Here is a 23,568-nt window from a genome sequence, read left to right on the forward strand (position 1 = left end):
AAGCATGGAAGACTGAGTCAACCTTGAGCCTGGTGAGATTCAATCTGACCAATTGCAGGCAGTCGGCTGTCAGCAGAAGTAGCCTGCACCACTGCAAAGAGCTGTTTTCAGATATTTTCATATCACATTGAATGTACAAAGAATGACTGAATGGGCTTATCTGATTAGCTTCTCCCTTCTTCTTCCTCTCAAGCCTAAGAATCACTTTCCTTAACCCCCAGAGTTGCATTATCTTCTTCCTGGCTTCAGAATTACCTCAGTGACGCTTTCTCTGAAAGCTTCCATCAAAATCTACCTTTTTAAAATTTAGAAACAGTTCATTTATTGCTGTCTCGATTGTTGCTTTGAGCTTCCGCTTAACTCACACTATCATTTTAAGATTCTGTGTTATCAAAATTGGTTCAATCAAAATATACCAGTACTTCTAAATCTGTTTTTCTAAAGTGATAAATAGTATTCACTTTCAGAGCTATCTCTAACACAAAGAAATTCCCATGACTATTGATTGTAGGTTTGATTACGTATTGCATGCAACGCACACAGAATAGTTTTATTTTTACACATTAAAAAAATCTCAAAAAGCCAATAAATATTAAGATAAAACTTTTTAAAAAAAATAACTCCAAAGGTTCTGATTCTTGAATAGTGAATTTTGGTATAGAAAAGCCAAATAGGACTGTTTAAAAAATAATTTATACTTTGAAATCCTTCATCTTTCTTTCCTTCCTGGCAATATGAATCAATGGACTGTTTAAAAAATAGAAAAATGTGCCTCCAATTTATTTTGCTTTTCATTTCTTTTTTACCCTTCAATGTGAAACAGTCATTTGTTAACTATCTTTGAATTCTTATTTTATTTTGTGCCAGATTTTCTATTCATTTTCTTATTGACTTTTATGCGTGTAAGAATGGAGAATAGAAAAATCAAAAGAAACCAGAGAAAACTTTACATTCCATTCAATCCTTCAATTGTATGCTTTTGTTTGTATTTTCTTTGCCAGCCGGACAAGAAATTGCTCACAGCACCATCCCTGTTTCAGAATTAGGCCCATTTGCTTTTTATGAAGTGGATTTGATGCCATAATATGAGAAATCTGGGAAAAGCTATATGAATTTGTATTCCTTTGTCAATCATTTCTTTTTTGTGTATGCAGAATATCATAATATTGGCAGCATTTTTTTTTCTTCTTTACAAAAGGACTGATTGCATTCATGCGGTCACTAGCAAAAAGAATGATGAAAGTTACTTTACTCATTTTGAATTTTCAAAAAAGAAGCTAAAGCAAAAGAAATGTAGTAATAGAGTATTTATAAGTTAACAGTAGACTCAATGAAGTATGATCTCTTTCTTTTATAGGGAGGAGCAGAGCATAATATTCCTGTGGTTGTTTCCAAAATTTCCAAAGAACAAAGAAGTAAGTTGTTACTCAGTTTCTTTAATAAAATTAACTATGTTTTTCTTTCTTCTTTTATTTTTTATTGCCTGATTCACAGTCTGTTTTTTGGGAGAGGGAATTTCATTATAAATGTGAGCACAACATTTTCAATGTTCATCGCTCACCAAGTGACTCAGAATACTAACAGAGATTAAAAGCAGTAGTATTAAAAACAACAACAATAAAAGTATAACATAAACCAAACGAGCAAAACATGCACTTCATAAAATTACACTGAGTCTATATAATGTGCTGATCCAGCTCCTGAAAATGAACTAGATGAATACCTGGATCCCATCAGATCAGACATTGTTTAATTGCTTGGATGTGGGCATCTGACGTCTTTGCAGATTTGTAAGTTGGACAGAGATAACTGGAGGCAGTCCACTTTTTATTCACTGTGAAGGTTTTTTTTTCCCATTTGTGAACATATATGCTCAGATTTTTCTTTTAGATTTTTAGGGAAATTAGTTAAGGCACTCTGTTTGGGTATGGGATAAACCTGCAGTTTATTTTTCAATTATTTTTCATTGTTTTATTTATATTTTGCCCCACTGATGCTGCCAGTGGAAAATTATAGAGAAGACTGAAATGAAAAATGTCCTTCCTTCCTTCCTTCCTTCCTTCCTTCCTTCCTTCCTTCCTTCCTTCCTTCCTTCCTTCCTCCCTCCCTCCCTCCCTCCCTCCTTTCTTTCTTTCTTTCTTTCAGCGGAACTCTCAGGCCTACTATTCATAGGAGATGCAATTCTACAGGTAGGTAAACAAGTTGTCTGTTAGTCAAATCCTATTTATTTATTCTGCATACCCTTTCCTCAAATTATTATTTCTTCCTCAACAGATTAATGGAATTAATGTAAGAAAATGCAGGCATGAAGAAGTGGTGAGCTTTTATAACCTTTTCTAATCCATTACAGTTTCTAATATAAATTGATGTTGCTGCACTTTTATTAATTGTTCATTATGCTCCTATATAATTTAACTCTATTTTATTCTGAGGTTGTTAAATGATTATAATATTTAGATAGTGTACCTTCTTCACTGATGTGACATCACTCATATTACATTAGGATTTTGCCATTCCATTTTTTTCTGGAGATATTTTGTAGGCACAAAGTTGTGGGAAAACACTGACTTTTGTATTCTCCCCAATTAAAAAAAATAGAAATGAAAATTTTTCTTGAGCATATTTTATTTACAGTCCTCTAGGAAGAGGGAAAATGCCATTTTTCTGTTGCCTGTAACATTTGAGACTACTTGCCTAGTTTGAGAAGCTCTCTATGTAGGCTTGAAATATTGTAAGACTACACTCTTTCTCATATAGTTCTTACTTTAATAAGACAAATGAAGTGTCACAGGACAGCAATTTATTTTGAAGGATTTTTTAGATGTTATTTTAAACCTTCAGGCATTACAAGGACATTAAAAATCTTTCCTCATGTTTTATCTTCAGAACATATGATATACAAGATAAAAGGGTCAGAGAGACAAGACAAAATCAAGAATACACAGTTTCCATTAAGTTATTACAGATATAAGATATATATAAAAATCACAAGCTTGATGTGAAGATTTTATTTTTGCACCTCATTATAACTGTTTGAACTAAATACATAAATAAAATTCTCACTTGTGTCAATAGGAACTTTAGTTCAATGTAAATAGCTGGTATGGAAGTCTAGCTCTGGTCCAGATTGCTACCATAATGGGAGTTAAAAATGTTAAAGTCTCTCTTATCCCATCAAACTATTGATTCAGGTCATAGTACTTGTTCTTGTTAAGGTCTTATTACCAGTAACTAAAATAAACTAAGGTCTATTTTAGTTACTGGTAGCTATCTTTAAAAATTAGAGGGTGTATGATCAAGGAATTTAAGAATGTATTCAGGAGGTTCAATCTGATAATCAGTCAAGTTGAGAAACTCAGGTTGATTCTTGAGTTGATTTTTAAATTTTCCTGAACCCATTGAAAAATTTTTTAAAAATTTTCCAACCATTCTAATATATATTTATCTAAATTCTTAAGAAGAAAGAAGTTTGGTATAAGAATGTACACAAGCATGCACAACAAACACATACACACACAAACACGGATATATGTTATTTGGCTACGAAATCAATTCTATCACCTTCAGTTCTATTAACTCACCCTTCTTTTATAACATCTAGAATACCATGAGGTCACCTACCATATAGTTCAAATGGACTATGTCCATTTGGGGTACTTCTCTATAGGCAAATAATAAGTATAGTAGCCAAGTATTCCAGGATTTAGGATTTTGCCCAGCAAATTTCTTTAGCATTTCTTTTGATGTCTGATTCATTTGTTCAGTAAAACCATTATTTGATGATGATATACAGTACTGTAGGGAATAATCTTTTAAAACAAACAGATACACCCTAAAATTGTAATATTTTTTTTAAAAAGTTACAGGGATACATTTGCTTTGTTTCCACTGCTTTGAATATATTATTCCAGGTAGTCTTCAACTTATGTGGTTTAAGTCAAATTGTGGTTTTAAGTCATTGAAATTATATGTCAAGGCATCGCATGATAAGAGCCGATTTTGACATTTTTTGCAGAAGTTATTAAGCAAATGCCATGGTTGTTAAACAAATCCATTCTGTCCAGTGGGAGGGATTTATTTTTTTTTGCTGGAAACTAAAAATAAATGACAGAAATTGACAAAAAATGTCAAAAATTGCAGTCATGCGACTGTGGAATGCTGAAAATGGCCATAAAGGTGACCTGATTGCCAAGCATCCAACACACAATCACATGACCACTATTGTGAGGGTGTGTGTGCAAACATTATAACTTCAAAATCCAGTCATAAGTAGTTTTTGGGAGGGGTCTATTGTAACTCTGAATGGTTGTTATGCAACTGTTATAGGTCAAGGACTATCTTAGAACAGTAATATGAGAATCATTAAATAAGATCTTCCTTCTTCCATGAGACAAACAATATGTAATTTAATATATTTTATAGAGACAGATAACTATAAGTTATTGTTGCCTCTTCCCATGTAGAGGAACAAGTTCATTTTTAAAATATAATTTGTAAGAATTTCAGAGAATTCTATTTTAGGAATCTAGATAAGAATACATGGGAAGGAAATAGAGACCTAATTGTAAAGCAGCTTGATGGTTTACAGATTTTGATATCCCCAAGGAATGTAATTTTATTCTGTCTGCTTTAATTTTCTTGATCAATAAAGCTTTGACTCTATTAATATGGATCTGTTAAATAATAGCTGTTGGATATAAGAACAAGATGCTGTTTTCATCAAATCTTTTAAACTGAAGATATTCTTCATGGTGATTTTTTAAATTGGTATCACATTATAGTTTTCTTTCAGTACCAACTATAAAACTTGTAAAATATCTCATTTTAATAATTTCAAAATCCCTGATGGATTTTCCTGATAGAACAATTCATTTTTATTTAGTTGACAATAGCTATTTTTAAAGCCAGAGTAGTTTGAAAGTCTTTAGGGGAATATCCCATAATTTTATTTTAAATATTAGGTTTTAAAATATTACAGCACATATATTTTTGTATCCAGCAATGCTTCAATCTATTTCCTTTCACATTTTTCCCCCTCTCCCCCAATAAAATTAAAGTTAACCATAAGGTGAAGATTGTTTAGTCTGACAAAAAGCCATGAGAAGACTTATTGAAAACCTCTCAAAAGATACCTTTTTCAATCTTCAAGGCTTTATATATAGTTTACATTTTTAAATGCAAAAATCGTATTTTTGCTGGAGGCTAAAACATATGAAGAATAGTTGCAGGAATTGGTTCAGTGGTGGGTAGCTACTGGTTTGCCCCAGTTTGTGCGAACTGGTAGTAGCGGCAGTGGGAGGCTCCACCCACCCGCCTGGACGACATCAAATGCGAGCGAACTGATAGCAAAGGTAAGTGAAACCCACCACTGAATTGGATACGTCTAGTTTGATGAAAAGAAGGACTACAGTGACATGATAGCAGTGTTCCAATACGCAGAGGGCTACCACAAAGCAGATGTGGTCAACCTATTCTCCAAAGCACTTGGAAGGAAAAACAAGAAGCAATGAATGTAAACTAATTAAGGAGAGAAGCAACCTAGAATGAAGGAAAAATTTCCCGACAGAACAATTAATTGGTAGAATGATTTGCCTCCAGAAGTTGTAGATGCTCCAACAAGGGAAGTTTTTAAGAAGAGATTGGACAACCATTTGTCTGAAATGGTATAGGGTGTCTTGCCTGAGCATGGGGTTACTCTAGAAGACTTCCAAGGTCCCTCCCAATTCTATTATTCTATTATTCTATTATTCTGTTATATCTCTTTGAGAACAGAAAGAAGCAAGATTGGATTTTGAGTCTTCTGAGATGGTACCCTATTCAAAGAAACATAAATAAATTCTGTTTTTAAAGTTTATTATAAAGAAGTGAAGGAAATAGCATAAATGTTGACAGATGACTTCTTTACTATTTGGATTAGTTTTCAAATCTTGGCTAAATTTTCAGAAAGTTCTGAAAGCTTTTGTTCAGGCCATTAAAAGAGCATAATGTGATTCTGTTTTGAGATATCTTAATACATTTCTGGAATAAAGCATCAGTTTCTTTCACTACAACTGTCAGATGGAATAATCATATCATAAATAAGAAAGGCTTTGCTTGTTGTTCCACAGAGATAGTATTCACCCACACCTTCATGAAAAGCTTCTTACAGCTTTCATCATGGCTACACTTTTTCCTAATGAAGGTGGCAAATGCATGCAGTCTCCAAGTGACCTAGCAGCATAGAGTTGTGTTTATCAACTTTATGTTTCATTTTGCTAAAGGTCTATTTTTTAAAAGCAGCATTGCTTGTTTTTGAAAGAGAGGACCAAGGGAACTTTTAGAAGAATATAAAGAGGTTTTAATTGCTTAGCATTTATGTCAGCTGTGATTTGAAAGGGTTTGACCAGTTATCATCTGAAACTGATGTGAAAAGAACTATAATTTCAATGCTGTCATTTCATAGCGTCAGCAACATTCTGTTTTTCTTGTGACCTACATTTTTTTGATGCACTTAAATATTTGTTTATGTTTATTATACAGTAATGTAATAATTTTAAATGTAGACAGGCAGAATATACCCTGTTTCCCTGAAAATAAGACATCCCCGATAATAAACCCAATCGGGCTTTTGAGTGCATGCGCTAAAATAAGCCCTCCCCGAAAATATTTAAACGGAGAGCTGGAAATCAGGTAAGATGGCAAGAGGAGCCCCATCTTGCTCCACACTCCCCAAAATAATAAGACCTCCCCAAAAATAAGGCCAAGCGCTTATTTCGGGGTTCAAAAAAATATAAGACAGGGTCTTATTTTTAGGGAAACATTTTACAATGGAATGCAAATTACAAAAAGTAACATTTTTTCCTGTAAAGCGCTATGGGGCGGTATATAGGCCTAAGTACTATTGTTATTGGTACTATACTGCAGTCCTGTACAGGGTTACAATTAACCCTTTACAATTTATAAGTACCCTACCCACTGAAAATAAATTATTTCATTGGAACTAGACTCAGTAGAAACAAAATTTACAATGTACCCCTCAAATTTGAAATTATAATGGACCCCTCCCAAGGTGCTTATGACCTGATTCTGGAATTTTGACGACTACCACCACCTCGTGGTCACCCAGCCTTTTGCAGCAACTCACTGTCACGTGACCATGACTTACGTTTTTGATGAAAAGCAGTGTTTATTTCTAGTTTTCAGCAAAAAATGTCCTATAGTGAATAATGGGTTTGCCTAATGATCGTGGCTTTACTTAACAACCACTATGATTCACTTAACAACTGTTGCAAAAAACCCTCATTAAAAAAGGTTGGTGCCATAATGACCCATTTTATGACCATCATGCCATACAACCATCATAAGCAGGGTCCATTTCGGTCATAAATCAAGGACTACCTGTACTTTAATCTATATGTCAAATAAAACTATGATATAAATGTATAAGTTTACAAAGTAAAATCATTTCTTTAGAAGCAAGCAATAAGATAACATTTAAAGCTGTATATTTAATTGGAAGTATAAACCTGCTTACTTTAATGAAATTCCTACATTTGACTTTCACTTTGAAGGTAATCTTATCCTAGTAAATTAGGAAAAAATGGTATTTGTTTGGCTTAAACCATCTTCTGTTAAAATGCTACAACTTGCAGAACAATGGCAGAATGTAAATTGCTTGAGACTTGTCTCTCGGCTTATTGGAATAATCAAACCCTATTTTCTTTCCATCTGCTCTTTTTTCACCATCCATTGTAATTTTTTCTGGGCAGTGAATGTCAGGTCAGATGGTTAGAGCTTTGCATAAAAGCATCATATCCTTCAGGCATGATTGTTCTTTCTTTAAGAGAAGAATGTAGTTTTCTGGGGGGAAAAACCCTCAAAACAACACTTGGGTTTCATATAGAGCTTTGGAACAATTGCATGTCTTGCATTTATACTTTTTCAATCAAACTGCCCAAAAATACATGTAAGGAAGGCATTTCCTGGGTCTCCTTGCAAGAGACTGTGATCCACATTTTGAGAAATGTTATATTATGTTACAGTATTGTTGTATTCTTTTGTTTTGATGTTTCTGTTGGGGTTTATATATATATATATATATTTAATCAGCAGAGTAAATAGGTTTGTGTATTTTTCAGTACCTTTTTCTTGTTTCAATCTGATTTCCACATAGTTGCCTTGTTTTCAATTTTTGTCTCAAACAAATGCATAGCTTCCTTCTGATAAGCCATCTGTTACTTCTCCAATACAAGGCTAACATAACATAGTTCTGTCATTTTGATGCCTGTTTGTCAACACTAAGTTAGTCATCTCGCACTAGAAACCCATATGGATATTAAATAATTTGTCATATCTGTCCCTTATAAATTAATATAGTGATGGTTACATCAAGAAAAATGTACAGTAAGTGGTTACTCTACCTTGAAAAACTAACTAAACACAGAGAACTTTGTGACGAATTATAGCTTGATATGTAAAAGGAATTATTTAAATTAATCCAAGTCTCATAAAAGAAAAATAGCTGTTTTTCATAGAATGGTGACAGAGCACATTAAGATCAGTAGTGGTTTTCACTTACCTTCGCTACTGGTTCGGAACTGTGAGCGTGCGTTTGTGCAGAGCATCCATGATGACGTCCGGGTGGGTGGGCGGAGCCTCCTGCCTTGGCTACTGGTTCACCCGAACCAGGGCAAACTGGTAGAAACCCATCACTGATTAAGTCAATATATTGCATAAAGAGAGCTTTACATAAAAGACAGCCAGTTTGGTCTGGTCTGATTAAGGCACCAGGCTAGAAAATGGGACACTGTGAGTTAGTCCAACTGGATGATCTTGGGCCAGTCACTCTCTCTCAGCACAACTCATCTCACAGGGTTGTTGTTTTGGGGAAAATGGGAGGAGGAAGATGTGTTTGAGTTATTTGTAAAAATAATAAAGGCATGATAAAGAAAATCTAAATAAATAAAGAGTAAGGCTTCACAAAACCACTCAGAATGTTGCTTTGTTCTGTTTACAGAACAGCACACACACACACACACACACACACACACACACACACACACACACACCCCTCTGAATATCACTGCAAAATGTAAAGTTAGTTAAAGCTGCTGCATTGTAAACTGCCCAGAGCTGCTTGGGATAGCATTGTGGGCAGCAAATAAATTTAATATTTAATAAAGTTATAGATAGTTCCAATTGGTTTTGAAAGCTATGCACAGTATTGTGTTGTTGTTGTTGTTTTGCATATTCTGTTTCAACATGAAATATTTCTATATCACTAAGTTATTTTCATATTTTTTCAATAAAAACAATCCTAAATATGTGTTTACATATTAGGATTTACATAGAATTTACACAATTGGGTTTACCTGGGCATTTGTAAGGTTTCCTTTTATAGTTAATGGCTATTCTTTTAGTCTTTCATAGACTAATGATTATTCTGATAAAATGGTTAAATAAATAACTCTTCTGAAATGCTAGACTCCAGATACACCTAGAACCTGGGACTTCAGCTCCTAAATCTGGCTTCTGACCATGCTTGCTGAAAAATTTTGGAACTACTCTCATAATGCATGTAAAGAGTATCAAGGCAGCCAAAGCTGGTCTATGGAAGCATTTGTTGATTATTGCAACAGCATTTCAAATATCATGCTAGCAATTTTTGTACAATTTTTGAAACCGTAGATTCTTGTCTAGGGTAAAATGATAGCTGAAATGATTTTATCTATAAAAACATGCCTCCAATAGAAATCATAGCCTAAATATTAATTAAGTGCTGTCAAGGGTATCTTTTACTAACATTATTTTCTAATTAGGAATATGAAATGGAAGTAAAAGAAAAGCCACAGTGGGACAAAATTAAAGACAAATTGTAAGAAAAAACTATAATCTCCAAAGAGTGCAAAATGCCATGCAAATGTCTTCGTATGCTCTGCTTTGTCCTCAAATGTTCTGATCAATAAATGCTAGTTACACTTATTGTAAATAGCTCTAAAATGCTGAACTGATAGCTTGCATTTTTATAATTATTTGTCAAAAGGCAAATCTAGAAACATCATCTATTAAGCAGGGTTTTTTCTCTCCGCATGTGTCTTAAACAAAAAATCTAATTTAGGGAAAAAAATAAATATATTTGTTGAATGTTAAATTATATAAACACACACAGATACATGCACATACATTTACCCAAATAAATTATACAAGTACTTTATTAAATCTATTCATATTAACACTACAGAAAAATTTATGCTATGCTCTATGCAGGCTAATAATCATATCCCCAGATTACAATAGTTTCTGAATTGCAGATGCCATCATTCTGTTAAATATGATCATGGGCATTATACTGTATAAATACTACCAGTTATGATTAATCCTGCACACACAGAAGAAAAGTGATTCTTCTTTCAGATAAATAGAACAGGTTGACTGAAAAATGACATTGTAAGTTTCATTCTAAAGGTACAAGTTAGTAGAAAGTACTTCGACAAGTTGCTTTTGCTTGATATGCATTGAATGTTTTAAACTGCAGTTCAGTTCATCTTTAGTGTTTTGCCTAATCGAAATGGAGCTAAAAATACATTCATGAGATTCAATGTGTTGCTGATATAACTGCTTACAAATGTGCAAAAATGTATATGAGAGGAAGCAAAATCTACTTTCAAGAGATTTACCATCCATGCACCACAAATGCAGCACAATTATTCATCTGTATATGAAAGGCTATCATTATGTGGATGGACTTAAGTAATCAGGAAAGCAAATTTCATATGGTTTGAAAGTGTTAGAGTAATTTTTTTACTGCAGTACAGAAGTATCTTTCTCAGCAGATTCTGAAGGCAGAATGGCCTCCAGTATGAACCAAGATAGCTTCAAATATTTATCAGAAACAGATCTGTCAAAGGATTTGGGTTTATGCTATTGTCAAGTTCTGAAGAACTAAGCTGGGGATGAAGGAAAAGTTCATTGATGTTCTAGAAGGGTTTTGTTTTACCAATTAAGTTGCTTCTCAATAAGAACTTTTTGAATTTGTAAAACTGAATTTCGAGATTAGTATAGGAAGTGGCTTAAAATAAAATTGACTAATATATGTTAATCCAAGCAATCCCATTTTGAGAACAGTGATAACCAATATTTCACTGTATTATAACTGCTGAGACACATTATTAAATATTTTAAATGTATTCATATTCATTCCAGTGTCCAAAGAATGAGAAAACTATTTCCAGATAGTTTGAGAGCAGCTTCATAACTAGGATCGCTATTCTCTATAGGGAATCCCAGATAAACTTTATCTATCTAATTCTGGAGAAATTATCTGGCAAGAAAGCATGATAGTGTCTTTTTGCTTCTTTTATCTGACCAGGATCCATATATATTCTCCTGAGTTTTTCAATGTCATGTTTCTGTATGTACCATCCATCTTTTCTTGTGATTGAGGAAGTGTGTGCATATGTTTGTGTGTGAGCTATCATGGTGATTTCTCACTTATGGCCAGGATGGAGTTTAGTCTAAGATAGGGATATATTGCACCCTATCTGTGAGCTGATGAAAAATCTGTACGGTGTGGTTGTTTATGAAAGTGCCAGTTATTGGATTCTTTGACCCAGAAATTGCAAGTGCTGCTATTGAAGGAGCAAGTAAAAATTAACCTGGGACAGTTATAACTCAACATCAGCTTCAAAACAGGCAGAGTAAACTTATTAGAAAGAGACATTGGAATGCAAAGATTATTTAAGAGACATGAGGCACATTTAAGTTCATTCTAGGTGCTCCTTGAGACACTGCATTTCCAGCTTATGACAAAATAAGAAGTAGTTGCTATCTTGTTCATAGTTACCTGGAAAGTAAATTATATATGCCTAATTGCAGCGTAAGCCTTGAGATGACACCTAAATTTAATATTTCTGGATACTAGGATGATATTCTTCATTAGTATCCTTTTTACTCAAATCATTCAGGATTCCAGGGAGATGAAGGACAAATCTTCAAAGTTCAGAATTTTCTTTTTATTTATTTTTTATTTTTTATCTTTTATTTTCACTTCCAGATTCGTTTCTTAAGTAACCCAATGGAATGCTGTATTGTATTACTAATTAATCTTGATCCTCTCCCCCGCCCCCCGGTGTGGTAGTATATATAGTATGACTCTAAGAGTATTTTGCTTTTTGTCATGGACACTCAACTGCAAAGGTTATTTCATTCATAATAATGAATGATTCACATGTGTTTAATTTACTGCTTCTCAGAAAAATGCAAGAAAAGAAGTGCTATTGAATAGTTTGGGTAGGCAGTAACTACCTAGATCACAGATTGCTTTCTTTGCTTTATTTAATGTGATGTGTATTGAAAAACACCAGAACGCCATCCCAACGATGCCCTTGAAGTGATGTCCCGGTGCCTAGAGGCCGTGCAGGTCTGGATAGGGAGAAACAGGCTTCGACTCAACCCTTCCAAGACCAAGTGGATGTGGCTTCTGGCGTCCCGATATAGCCAGTTGGTGCCATCACTGGCTATTGGGGACGAGTTACTGGTCCCCACGGAGAGGGCTCACAACTTGGGCGTCCTCCTGGATGCACGGCTGTCTTTAGAAGAGCATATGACGGCCGTGGTCAGGGGGGCTTTTTATCAGGTCCGCCTGATTCGCCAGTTGCGTCCCTTTCTGGATCGGGACTCCTTACACACAGTCACTCAGGCACTTGTCACTTCCCGCCTGGACTACTGCAATGCTCTCTACATGGGGCTCCCCTTGAGGAGCACCCGGAGGCTCCAGTTGGTCCAAAATGCAGCCGCGCGGGGGATTATGGGAGCGACGGGGCGCTCCCATGTGACACCTCTCCTGCGCAAGCTGCACTGGCTTCCTGTGGTCTTCAGGGTGCACTTCAAGGTGTTGGTTACCATCTTTAAAGCGCCCCATGGTATAGGGCCGGGGTACTTACGGGACCGCCTTCTGCCGCTGATAGCCTCCCACCGGCCAGTTCACTCCCACAGAGAGGGACTCCTCAGGGTGCCGTCAGCCAGGCAATGTTGGCTAGTGACCCCCAGGGGGAGGGCCTTCTCTGTGGCAGCACCTGCCCTCTGGAACGACCTGCCCCCGGAGATACGCACGATACCAGACCTCCGGACTTTTCGTCGGGCCCTGAAAACACATCTTTTTCATCTAGCTGGGCTGGTTTGATTCCATCCCTTCAATTTTAATTTGTAATTGGTTTTGGGGGAAACAGGGTATTAAACATCTTGCAGCAGAGTTTAAATGTTGTAAAGTATATCATGAAAAGTAATTATTAATACAAATACAAAGCACCAGAGGAAAAGTTGTATCCTAGTTTTAAAGAAAAGTAGCAATTAACTCATAAGTAAATCATGTCCGGTTGATCTATCTTTCTACCAACCATTAAAAGCTTTTGTCAGTCAAGTTTGTAGATTGTCTTTTCACTAAGTCCCTTCCAATCAAACAGCAGAAATTCATACTGTGTTGCTAGTCCAGTGTGGTTAGATATGCAAATATCTGAGACAGAGGACTTGACTTGATCGCAAGGAAATGCTGCAGCTACAAATAATAGTATTCATGTTAAGACAACTACCCTCCATTGTGTGCATGGAAAATATAGCCGTAGTCTCACAAAACACAAAATAAGATTAAATGAGCTAAAAGGATTGTGCAAGATATGCAATCAGCAAAAAGAAGAAAACAATGTTAAACCATGGAAGGTCAGGCCTAAGGGAAAATGAGACAGTGACAGAAGAGGGAGAACATTAATGAGAGCTATAAATACAGACTCTGAAATGGTCTAGGAATATGTCAGTGAGCTGATTTACTATGGGATACAGATTTTGCACATTAATCTATGATGGCAAAAAACAAAACAAAACCAGAAGGAATCTGATAGCATCTTTTCTAACACATTTTAATAAACTATATTTTTGTGAGCTGCAGCTTACTCCACCAGAAGTAGAATGCTAAACTGATGTAAGATTCAAATTAGAGTGGGTGGGGGTAAAAGGGAAGGGAGGGTAGATTGGATATATAGACACAGGATTATATGTGAGTCAGATTACAAGTAACATATCACTTAACGATTATAACATGTTAAAGACCTGAGATTGCCGGCAAGTATGTGATTTCAACTATTTCTCACCCAGTGGTGGTGTAAAGGTCCTATGTTTCTAAAACAGTCCCTTTGAGGTCTGCTTGGAACGTCTTGAATGATTGAATTGCTATGATATTACTTTGTCCTTGTTTTGAGTTTTGTTGTTTCAGATTAGAAACATCTTGCAGACAAGATGTTTATTTTGCTTGGTTCTAGGATCTAGCTTTCTAGATCTTAGGGAGTTTTGTTGATATAAACTCCATTTTTTTAAAAAAATCCCATTCGTTCCAGTGGTGGAATTCAATTTTTTTTTTTACTACCGGTTCTGTGGACATGGCTTGGCGGGCTTGGCTTGGTGGGCGTGGCAGGGGAAGGATACTGAAAAATCTCCATTCCCACCACACTCCAGGGGAAGAATATTGCAAAATCACCATTTCCTCCCCATTCCAAGGGAAGGATACAGCAAAATCTCCATTCTCTCCCCACTCCAGGGGAAGGATCCTAAAAAATCTCCATTCTCTCCCCACTCCAGGGGAAGGATCCTAAAAAATCTCCATTCTCTCCCCACTCCAGGGGAAGGATATTGCAAAATCCCCATTCCTTCCCCACTCCAGGGGAAGGATATTGCAAAATCTCCATTCCCTCCCCACTCCAGGAGAAAGATACTGCAGAATCTCCATGCCCACCCCACTCTGGGACCAGCCAGAGGTGGTATTTGCCGGTTCTCCGAACAACTCAAAATTTCAGGTACTGGTTCTCCAGAATGTGTCAGAACCTGCTGAATTTCACCCCTGATTCTTTCCTAATTACTGACAGTAGTTCAAATCTATGTGCAATGAAGTGTGGGGTTTCTTTGGTCAAGCAGAAATTTAGGTTGGACAAAGGCTTTTTTTAAAAAAAAATCATTGAAGAATTCAAAAGAAGGTCTAAAGATAGCAAAGATGTTAATCAATCTTACTTTACAGTTTTCTTCTTCAGTTAAATAAGCAAGAAAGGAAAGCTAAATCCCAATATTGTGCCAAGTTGTTTCAGTTCTTTTCATTTATTCCTTAGGTCCAAGTTCTTCGGAATGCTGGAGAAGAGGTAACCCTAACTGTGTCCTTTCTCAAAAGAGCGCCTGCATTTCTGAAACTGCCCCTTAATGAAGATTGTGCATGTAAGCATAAAAAAGGTTTTGAAACAAGTATCTGCTGTTCTTAAGAACCCCTGTTTGCAATCCTACTTTAAAGACTGTTCTCAATAGTCATTGATACTTGTCAGTTGTCACAGTACAAAATTTATTACCCTTTCTTTGGAAAAGCAGGATAAACAAACAATGTTCATAAAAAAATGATCCAGTCTCTGGCCTTCTTTTGCTAGATTTGACATCTATGCAGTCACAGCTATTCTCAGTAGATTTTTTTTTTCTCTCCTGAAAATATTTCAGAAGGAGCTTTTCTCTCTATCACCTATACTTTATTACAACATGAAATGTAATCTTTGCTTGAAAAGTATGTCTTCTCGTGTGATTAAAACTTGCTGTGAGGATGGTTAGACTTTATCATTTGTCTAGAGTTCTTGCACTTTATATGCAGCTGGGGTGGTGTGGTGGGAGTCCTGATGCCACAGTGGTTAGAATGCAGTATTTCAGGCAAACTCTGTCCACTGCCAGGAGTTTGAAACCTGACTGGCTCAAAGTTGACTCAGCCTTCCATCTTTCTGAAATTGGTGAAATGAGGACCCAGATTGTTGGGTTACAAACAACTTAGAGTATGCTGTAAAGCACTATGAAGCAGTATATATGTCTAAGCCAGGGGTGAAATGTTATGGGAGTTGCTGCTGCAATCTTGCGAGACCGGCCATGAATGGAGTGTATGGGTTTTTAATGTTTTTTTTAAAACAACTTTTATGGTATATTGTTCGCATTATTTTTTGTTGTAAGCCGCCCAGAGTCCCCAGGGAGTTGGGCGGCATAGAAATGCGACAAATAAATAAATAAATAATATTGGTTCGCACCGGTTTGGGTGAACCTGTAGTAAAAAAAAGCTACTGGTTTCCAACTATCAGCTGTGCCATTCGATTTATATTCGCTATAAAGCAGGAAATCTTGCTTTCTAACAAATCTAAATCGCGCGGTACAGCTGTTCCCCCTGCTGTTCTACTTACCTTCTTAAGCCTCATTTTTCTATGTGAAGCATATGTTTGGTGTGCACTGTGCATGCATGTGCAGCATGCGTTTGGCACACACTGCGCATGCCCATGTGCAGTGTGCTTTTGGCATCCACCACACATGCATGGGCAGAGAACAAATGGCAACCCGCGGATGATTTCACCACTGATCTAAGCGCTATTGCTGTTGCTATATTTTGGTCAGCGCTCATGGGGAAGTTGAACTGGGTTTTGTCAACTCTTCAAGCAAGGCTATCTTGAAGATTTTTCAATGTGAATAGCTGGGTATTTTAAGATATAGTTCTGTTTTTTCAGGTTTCTAGTACTTAGTATTTATCTCTCAGACTGATCCAGTAGAAACAAAGAACTACAGCATGATTTAAGTCTGTGATTTATCTGCACATCAACCAGAAAATTAGTACCTGCTGTTTTATTGATTAATGCATGCTTCATATTTTTATGCCCTGAGAAAAAGATTATAGGATCAGGAAACATTTGAAACAACGGGGTAAAGCAAAATGCCCCTTTTATCCTAGAATGGCATAAACTCCAGAATACTGAGTATTTTGTTCCAAACATAACACCACTCCAAACAGCATATCCAAGTTCAGAATCTTGTAAATACTTATTAGCATACTGTATCTGGACATAAGTGGATAGTGGACCTAGAAAAATATTCTTGATACATTAAAAAAATGGATAAGATGGTTGAAGGCAGTCACTGGAATATCATTCAAAGACTTACAGTTATTACTAAAATGGGTTGATACAGACATTTATCTAAATAATCTCCCAGTAGAACCTAATTAATTAATCAATTAGCATATATGGAATATCAAATTATGTTTAAGCTTAATTATGTTTGCTCATGCAAGCCAATTGTATAGCCTACTAGACAACTCATGATCTTTGTTTAAGAACTATAATAGCTAAATAGAATGACCAAGGACAAAAATTCAATGGGAGTGGGAATGACTTCTGACTTCCCTGCAAGCTTGACATGGCCGACATACCTCTGGCATCTATGGTGGGTCTGGTCTACTTGATTTCCAGTGCCCAAAAGAGGGGCTGCTCTACCAGCCTATGGAAGGTTAGAGCAGGATTAGTCTATTGAACTTCTGGGTGTTGGGTGTGGCAGAATAGCAGTACTGAAGCTATCAAATTTACTAAATTTCAATCCCATGGGAGTCATGGGTCCTGGATATTGGAAGCATTTTGAAATTAGTCCATTTAAGATACCATGGTTCAAAAATTGTTGCCCAATGATGCACTGCTTCTTCCAGCTAAAGATTACAGTCATAAGAGTTCCAGTAGTATATAGATGTCTTGGGTAATTTAAAGTTGGGTTGTTTGAAGTTGGCAAATATCAGCAAACCCTAGTTAAAATTAACCATATTTTGCTTGAGTAAACTGAAGCTAGCATCTTCTCCCAGAATACCAGAACCCTGATACTGAAAGGCAACTCGCAAGTTATCTATACTACATGACCTTTCCCAGGCTGAGGAAGTATTTCTTCAAAGCCAGTCACCATATGCTACTATTGGCACAATTACAGGTCAGGTTTACTAACATTCTATCAATAGAACATATCTGCCCATGTGCCTCTGGAGAAATGGAAACCACCCAACTTGTGCGGTTTCACTGCAAATTTTACAGGGATCTGCATATATATTATATATACACAAAAGAAGGCTATACCAATCTTCATTCAGGTTCCAGCTATGCTATTACCAATACAGTAGCCAAATTCTAATTTCTGCAGTGAAAATGTGGCAAAATTTAGTGCAAATGTGATAAATTTTCCACTCTGGGCTTATTTTATCATTTTTTCTGTCTTATTAATATAAATTAAACTTATTTTATTTTATTCTCCTTGTTCAAGTTCTTTTAACATTACTGATCTTTGATCATAACAATAAATTGGATTTTATCTGAAACACATTTTGTCAGCATATGGACTTTGCAATTAATGATAACTAATCTGAAATGGAATGTCAACATTTCCAAATATTTTCTGGCAAGACAAGAATGAAATTTACTGCTGGTTATTCTTACATACTAAATCAAAAATTGCTGCTCTTTACAAATAAAGCCACTCCATTTTTATTACATATAACATGATAGTATACCAATCAAAATATGTCTTACATATAAAACAAATAAAGGCTTTCCTCAGGGTACACATATGACTACTTATATGGCTACTTCATGCTCTTAATGCATTTTACTTTCCTGAGTTGGTTATTTGGGAGAGGGGAAATTTAGCAGATCAGATTTGCAAGCAGATAAAATACTGGGCCTTCCAACATCATATACTGAATTTTTCGGAGTTTAAATGCACCGGAGTAGAAGACACACCTTAGTTTTTGGGAGGAAAATAAGAAAAAGGCTGATTGGTGAGTGGATTGGCTGGAATACCCCCAATCAGCTGTTTCAGAGGTGAATTTTAGCAACAGGTTCGTTGGTTATGAGCTCTGTGTCTTGCTTTTTTTTCAGCCTCTGAAAGCCTCCGAAACAGCTTCAGAAAAAAGCTTTTTTTCTGAAGCTTCTTTCAGAAGCTTTTATTCTGAAGAACTATCTGTACTCTGTCGATTTCCTTTCTTTGATATTGCTATATAGATTAACCTCTTCCAATCTGTTGGTTATTGTGTCATTCTCCATATTTGTTAGCATAGTTTGGTTAGAACCTTTACTGATTCTTCTTTTGTTGCTTGCCGTATTATTTTAGATAAAAGCCTTTCAGAGGCTTTTTTTCAGAGACTTCTTTCAGCCTCTGGAATCTCTGTTTGCGAGGCTGGGGGGGGGGGGCTACATTTGGAGTATAAGATGCATCCAGATTGTCACCCTCTTTTTTGGGGGAAAAAGGTGCATCTTATACTCTGAAAAATACAGGTAATTGTAATTTTTTTTTTAAAAAAAGGAATGGTTAAAATGAATATTGCAGTAAGTTACATGAGTGTCTTACATGAAATTCTCACATCTAAGATTGTTATCATTACAATACTTTACAACATTCCACAAAACAGAGAAAATACTCTTCCTTTATCTGTTGCTGACTTCTAACCATGCTAGAAAAATGTCAGTTTTGACTAGAAAGTCTTTATAACTCAGGCATGTATTTAAATAGATTATATTTTTTATTAGGTGTCCCTAGTGATCAAAGTAGTGGCACATCCTCACCTCTGTGTGACAGTGGTTTACATCTTAACTATCATCCCAATAATACGGTAAGAGAATGATTTATGAGACTGTCAGGAACTTGAAAATGTTTTTGATTAAGAAGTATGAACACAATCTAAGAGCGTGTTAACATTTTACTTTACATGAATTGAAACGGAGGGTGCTTAAAATATGAATACGATTGGAAATGTTTTTATCCCAGTACTGGAAGTATTCAGTAAAATAGTTAATAATGAGTAGTGTTTTTACTGTTTGTTAATATACAATAGGAAACACAATAATTTGTAAAGCCAATATAAGTAAATCTTCCCCCTTAACTGTGCTAATTGGATGGGATCCGGAGGATTATGACTGTGAAAGATACCTTCAATGTTTTTTCTCAAGGTTAATATATCATAGTACTGACTGGCCCAGAGACTGAAGAAACAACAACAATCAAAATTCTTTACAGCATTATTATTCAGCAAGTTTCTAGAACAGGCTAGATGGATTCAATCAGGAACATCTTGACTTTTTTTTTCTACAACAATTCATTAATGTACCTTTTCCTGGAGCCTTTGCATTTTTTTTCACACTTTGTGAAACCAGAAACCAGAAGGTGCGCAAGTGTGTGATGTGTTTCTTTCATGGGGAATACTCAGAATTTTCTTTTTTAAATAAGGAAGGACCTCTGACACTCAGACCTGAATATCATCCCATTGATTGAAACACCTGGCTCTAATTTTCCATTCAAATTAACTATCATCCTAGATGTTCTCATGCCTTTGCCACGTACAAACATTTAGCTTTGGATCTCATTTGTTTATTGGGTTATCTTTATCTAGTTTTAGGACTTGTTTAGGTAATATTTATGTGGAAATATTGAAAATTCAAAAGGATACAGATACTTTTAAGCACCATTATATATAGTTACTCTTAAAACGGAAAACAAAGATTTTGATATGATTCAAAAATGCTGAGATTAAGACAGAATGAGTTTTGGATTCCATTAAAATATTGAACAACCAATTTATTTATTCATAATGAAATATTGATGGATTGGTTGATTCTTGGTGTTGACTCTTTACAGCTATATAAATAGATACCTTCATCATGTCCCTAAACTTAAATCACTACTGCATCTGAGTCCATCTAACTTATTGATTGTTATCTTCTCTTTCTTTCCACCTTTATCAGTAATAGATCCTTCTTTTGAGGACTAGATTTTTGCATAATATGTCAAAAGTAGGATAATTTGAACCTGGTCATTTGTTTCTCAAGTGAGAATTCTGGGATGATTTGTTTGATGATACATTTGTTTGTTTTCTTGACTGTCCACAGTATTCTCAGGAGTCTGCTTGAAAAAAGTAAAAAATATTTACTATCACTCAGTTATGTGGTGTCAAAAAGTGCTAGAATTTAATTTATCAGGGTGTACTTAACTTCAGTAGGGTATAATGAAACACAACTTGACAAAATCTAATGATATTTCAGTTGAAAGGAAAATCTAATGGCCATGCATGTTGGGCAAGAACAATGAAGCAGACTAAATATTTATTAATTATAAATACTTATTATGAAGTAAAACATCAAAGATATTTCACATCTGTTTTCAGGATACACTTTCATGTTCTTCATGGCCGACATCGTCAGGTATTAGGTGGGAAAAGAGGTGGTGTGACCTCCGATTAATTCCCCTTCTTCATTCAAGATTTTCTCAGTATCTCCCAGGATCAGATATGTGCAGGTAAGTAGATATCACCTAGTGGTGATGATGGTTGTTGATGATGATACATATGCCATTCTGTGATACACCTGTTATGAGTGGTTGGTTGATTTGGATTAACAAGTTCTACATTTCCTGTTTTTAGTCTGTACATCAATTAAATTGAATGGATGGACAAGTTGCAAAATTTCCAGTTGGCAAAGTTAAAGACAGGTTGAGATCTTGAAACATGGTCTTCCTCTATGGCTACTTAAATCCATTATATTTCTTTAGGCTAAGTGCCAAAAAGACTATTAGCTGAAGACTCTGCGTTCATTTTGCTTCAGCATATAAAGATTTTCTGTAGAATTTATAATTACTTATTACTTTGTGCCACTAAATCAATTCACAGCGTATTCTAACAGTCAGCGTAGATGTGCCAGACATAGTGATATGGAACACTTGGGTGGCTTTCCCATTCCCTTACGTTGATGGATATGTCACAGGTTATCCTTTAATTTCACTTTGATCAAATATTGTAATACAGGAATCATAAAATTATGGAGCTAAACTTCAAATCCTCTAACTCTTTCCCTGATAAATTTTTGAAAAAAATTGTCATCATCATCGTCCTCATGAAACAAAATTCAGTTCTGCCAGCCAATATGAAAGCTTTAGTTGTTTTACATTATTCAGGCTGGATTGGGTAAGAGACAATTCTTGTGATTTATTTTATTAAAGTACTATTTTTTCATATAAAATATAGTAATCGCTTTGTTTTTGTCATTGATGTATTATTATTTTCCTGTTTTATCTATACTTGTATTGAATTTTGTAATTGTAAACTTACGTACATGCTCATCACTTTATTTCTTGGGGGGGTGGAGTAAGCAATATTATAAGAATACAGATAATGAGTAAGGAACAATATAAAAAATTCTAATGTTACATCTCCCCTGGATACATAGGCCTGTAGCTTTTGCGTACCTTGCTACTTTTTCCTTTGTATAGAGCAGAGGTGGGGAACGATGGTTCCTTTATGACTTGTGGACTTCAACTCCCAGAATTCCTGAGCTGGCATGGCTGGCTCAGGAATTCTGGGAGTTGAAGTCCACAAGTCATAAAAGGGCCATCATTTCCCACACCTGGTATAGGGGAACAGCAATGGCATTCTTCCAGTTGCCAGGTAAAGATGCAGTCTTTGCATATTTGGTAAAACATCACAGGCATTCCATAATTTATATTGATTTTGACATTTCATGGCTTATCCTCACTAATCCTGAAACATTGCCATTTTTCCACCAGTCCGCTCCCACAGCGAGGGTCTCCTCATGGTGCCATTGGCCAAGTTATGTCGGCTGGCAACACCCAGGGGGAGGGCCTTCTCTGTGGGAGCCCCTGCCCTGTGGAATGAACTGCCCCCGGAAATGCATAAGATCTCCGACCTCCGTGTATTCCGCTGTGCCCTCAAGACCCTGCTGTTCCGCCAGGCCGGGCTATCAATATAATGATTTTAAATTGGGTGTTTTAAATTTGGGGTTTTAAATCTGAGCCGAAATTATTTAATAATTTTAATTATTTTTAAATTGATGTCTGTCTTTGTGCTTTTAATAGGCTGTACACCGCCCTGAGTCCTTCGGGAGAAGGGCGGTATAGAAATAAAATTATTATTATTATTATTATTATTATTATTATTATTATTATTATTATTATTATTATTATTATTTCAACATTATTACCACATTTGTGATGTCTTTTTAATCATTTATTTTTCTAAGTCACAAAAATTTTCAGCTTTCATTCCATTTTTACTGTTTGACACATTCAAATCATTCCCACACAATTTTCTAAAATATTCCTTCCTGCATTCCCTCACTTAGGTCTCAGTCTAAAATATGTCATCAATTCTTTACAAATAAATATTCTCTTATTTAATGTTAGATAACTTTTGAGGAGGTAGTTATGATGGTGATAAATAATAATAATAATAATAATAATAATAATAATAATAATAATAATAATAATAATAATAATAATTTTATTTCTATACCGCCCTTCTCCCGAAGGACTCAGGGAGGTGTACAGCCTGATTAAAAGCACAAAGAGACAAAATTTAAAAATTATTAAAATTATTAAATAATTGGGTCAATTATAAACCCCCAAGTTTAAAATCCCACATTTAAAACCAATTAAAATCTTTACATTGATAGCCCGGCCTGGCGGAACAACAAGGTTTTGAGGGCACAGCGAAAGACACGGAGGTCGGAGATCTTACGCATTTCTGGGGGCAGTTCATTCCAAAGGGCAGGGGCTCCCACAGAGAAGGCCCTCCCCCCTGGGTGTCGCCAGCTGACATAATTTGGCCGATGGCACCCTGAGGAGACCCTCTCTGTGGGAGCGGACTGGCCGGTGGGAGGTTACTGGTGGCAGAAGACGGTCTCGAAGGTACCCAGGTCCAATGCCATGGAGTGCTTTAAAGGTGGT

General features: G+C 35.7%; 1 protein-coding gene across 4 annotated transcripts in view; it reads left to right on the forward strand.

Moving 5' to 3' along the window:
- SNTG1 (syntrophin gamma 1) overlaps positions 1–23,568 on the forward strand; it is a 235,069-nt gene that overhangs the window by 138,679 nt on the left and 72,822 nt on the right. For 3 of the 4 annotated variants that reach the window (XM_060681983.2, XM_034429744.3, XM_060681985.2), the window contains 6 exons: positions 1,358–1,415; positions 2,146–2,189; positions 2,275–2,316; positions 15,126–15,228; positions 19,365–19,447; positions 20,996–21,126. In XM_060681983.2, the coding sequence (XP_060537966.2) occupies positions 1,358–1,415; positions 2,146–2,189; positions 2,275–2,316; positions 15,126–15,228; positions 19,365–19,447; positions 20,996–21,126 (461 nt within the window). The remainder of the gene's footprint in view (positions 1–1,357; positions 1,416–2,145; positions 2,190–2,274; positions 2,317–15,125; positions 15,229–19,364; positions 19,448–20,995; positions 21,127–23,568) is intronic. The other variant, XM_060681986.2, reaches the window with a different exon arrangement.

The sequence above is a fragment of the Pantherophis guttatus genome, chromosome 3 (assembly GCF_059756535.1).
Source record: "Pantherophis guttatus breed Tessera chromosome 3, ASM5975653v1, whole genome shotgun sequence".
Taxonomy (NCBI): Eukaryota; Metazoa; Chordata; class Lepidosauria; order Squamata; family Colubridae; genus Pantherophis; species Pantherophis guttatus.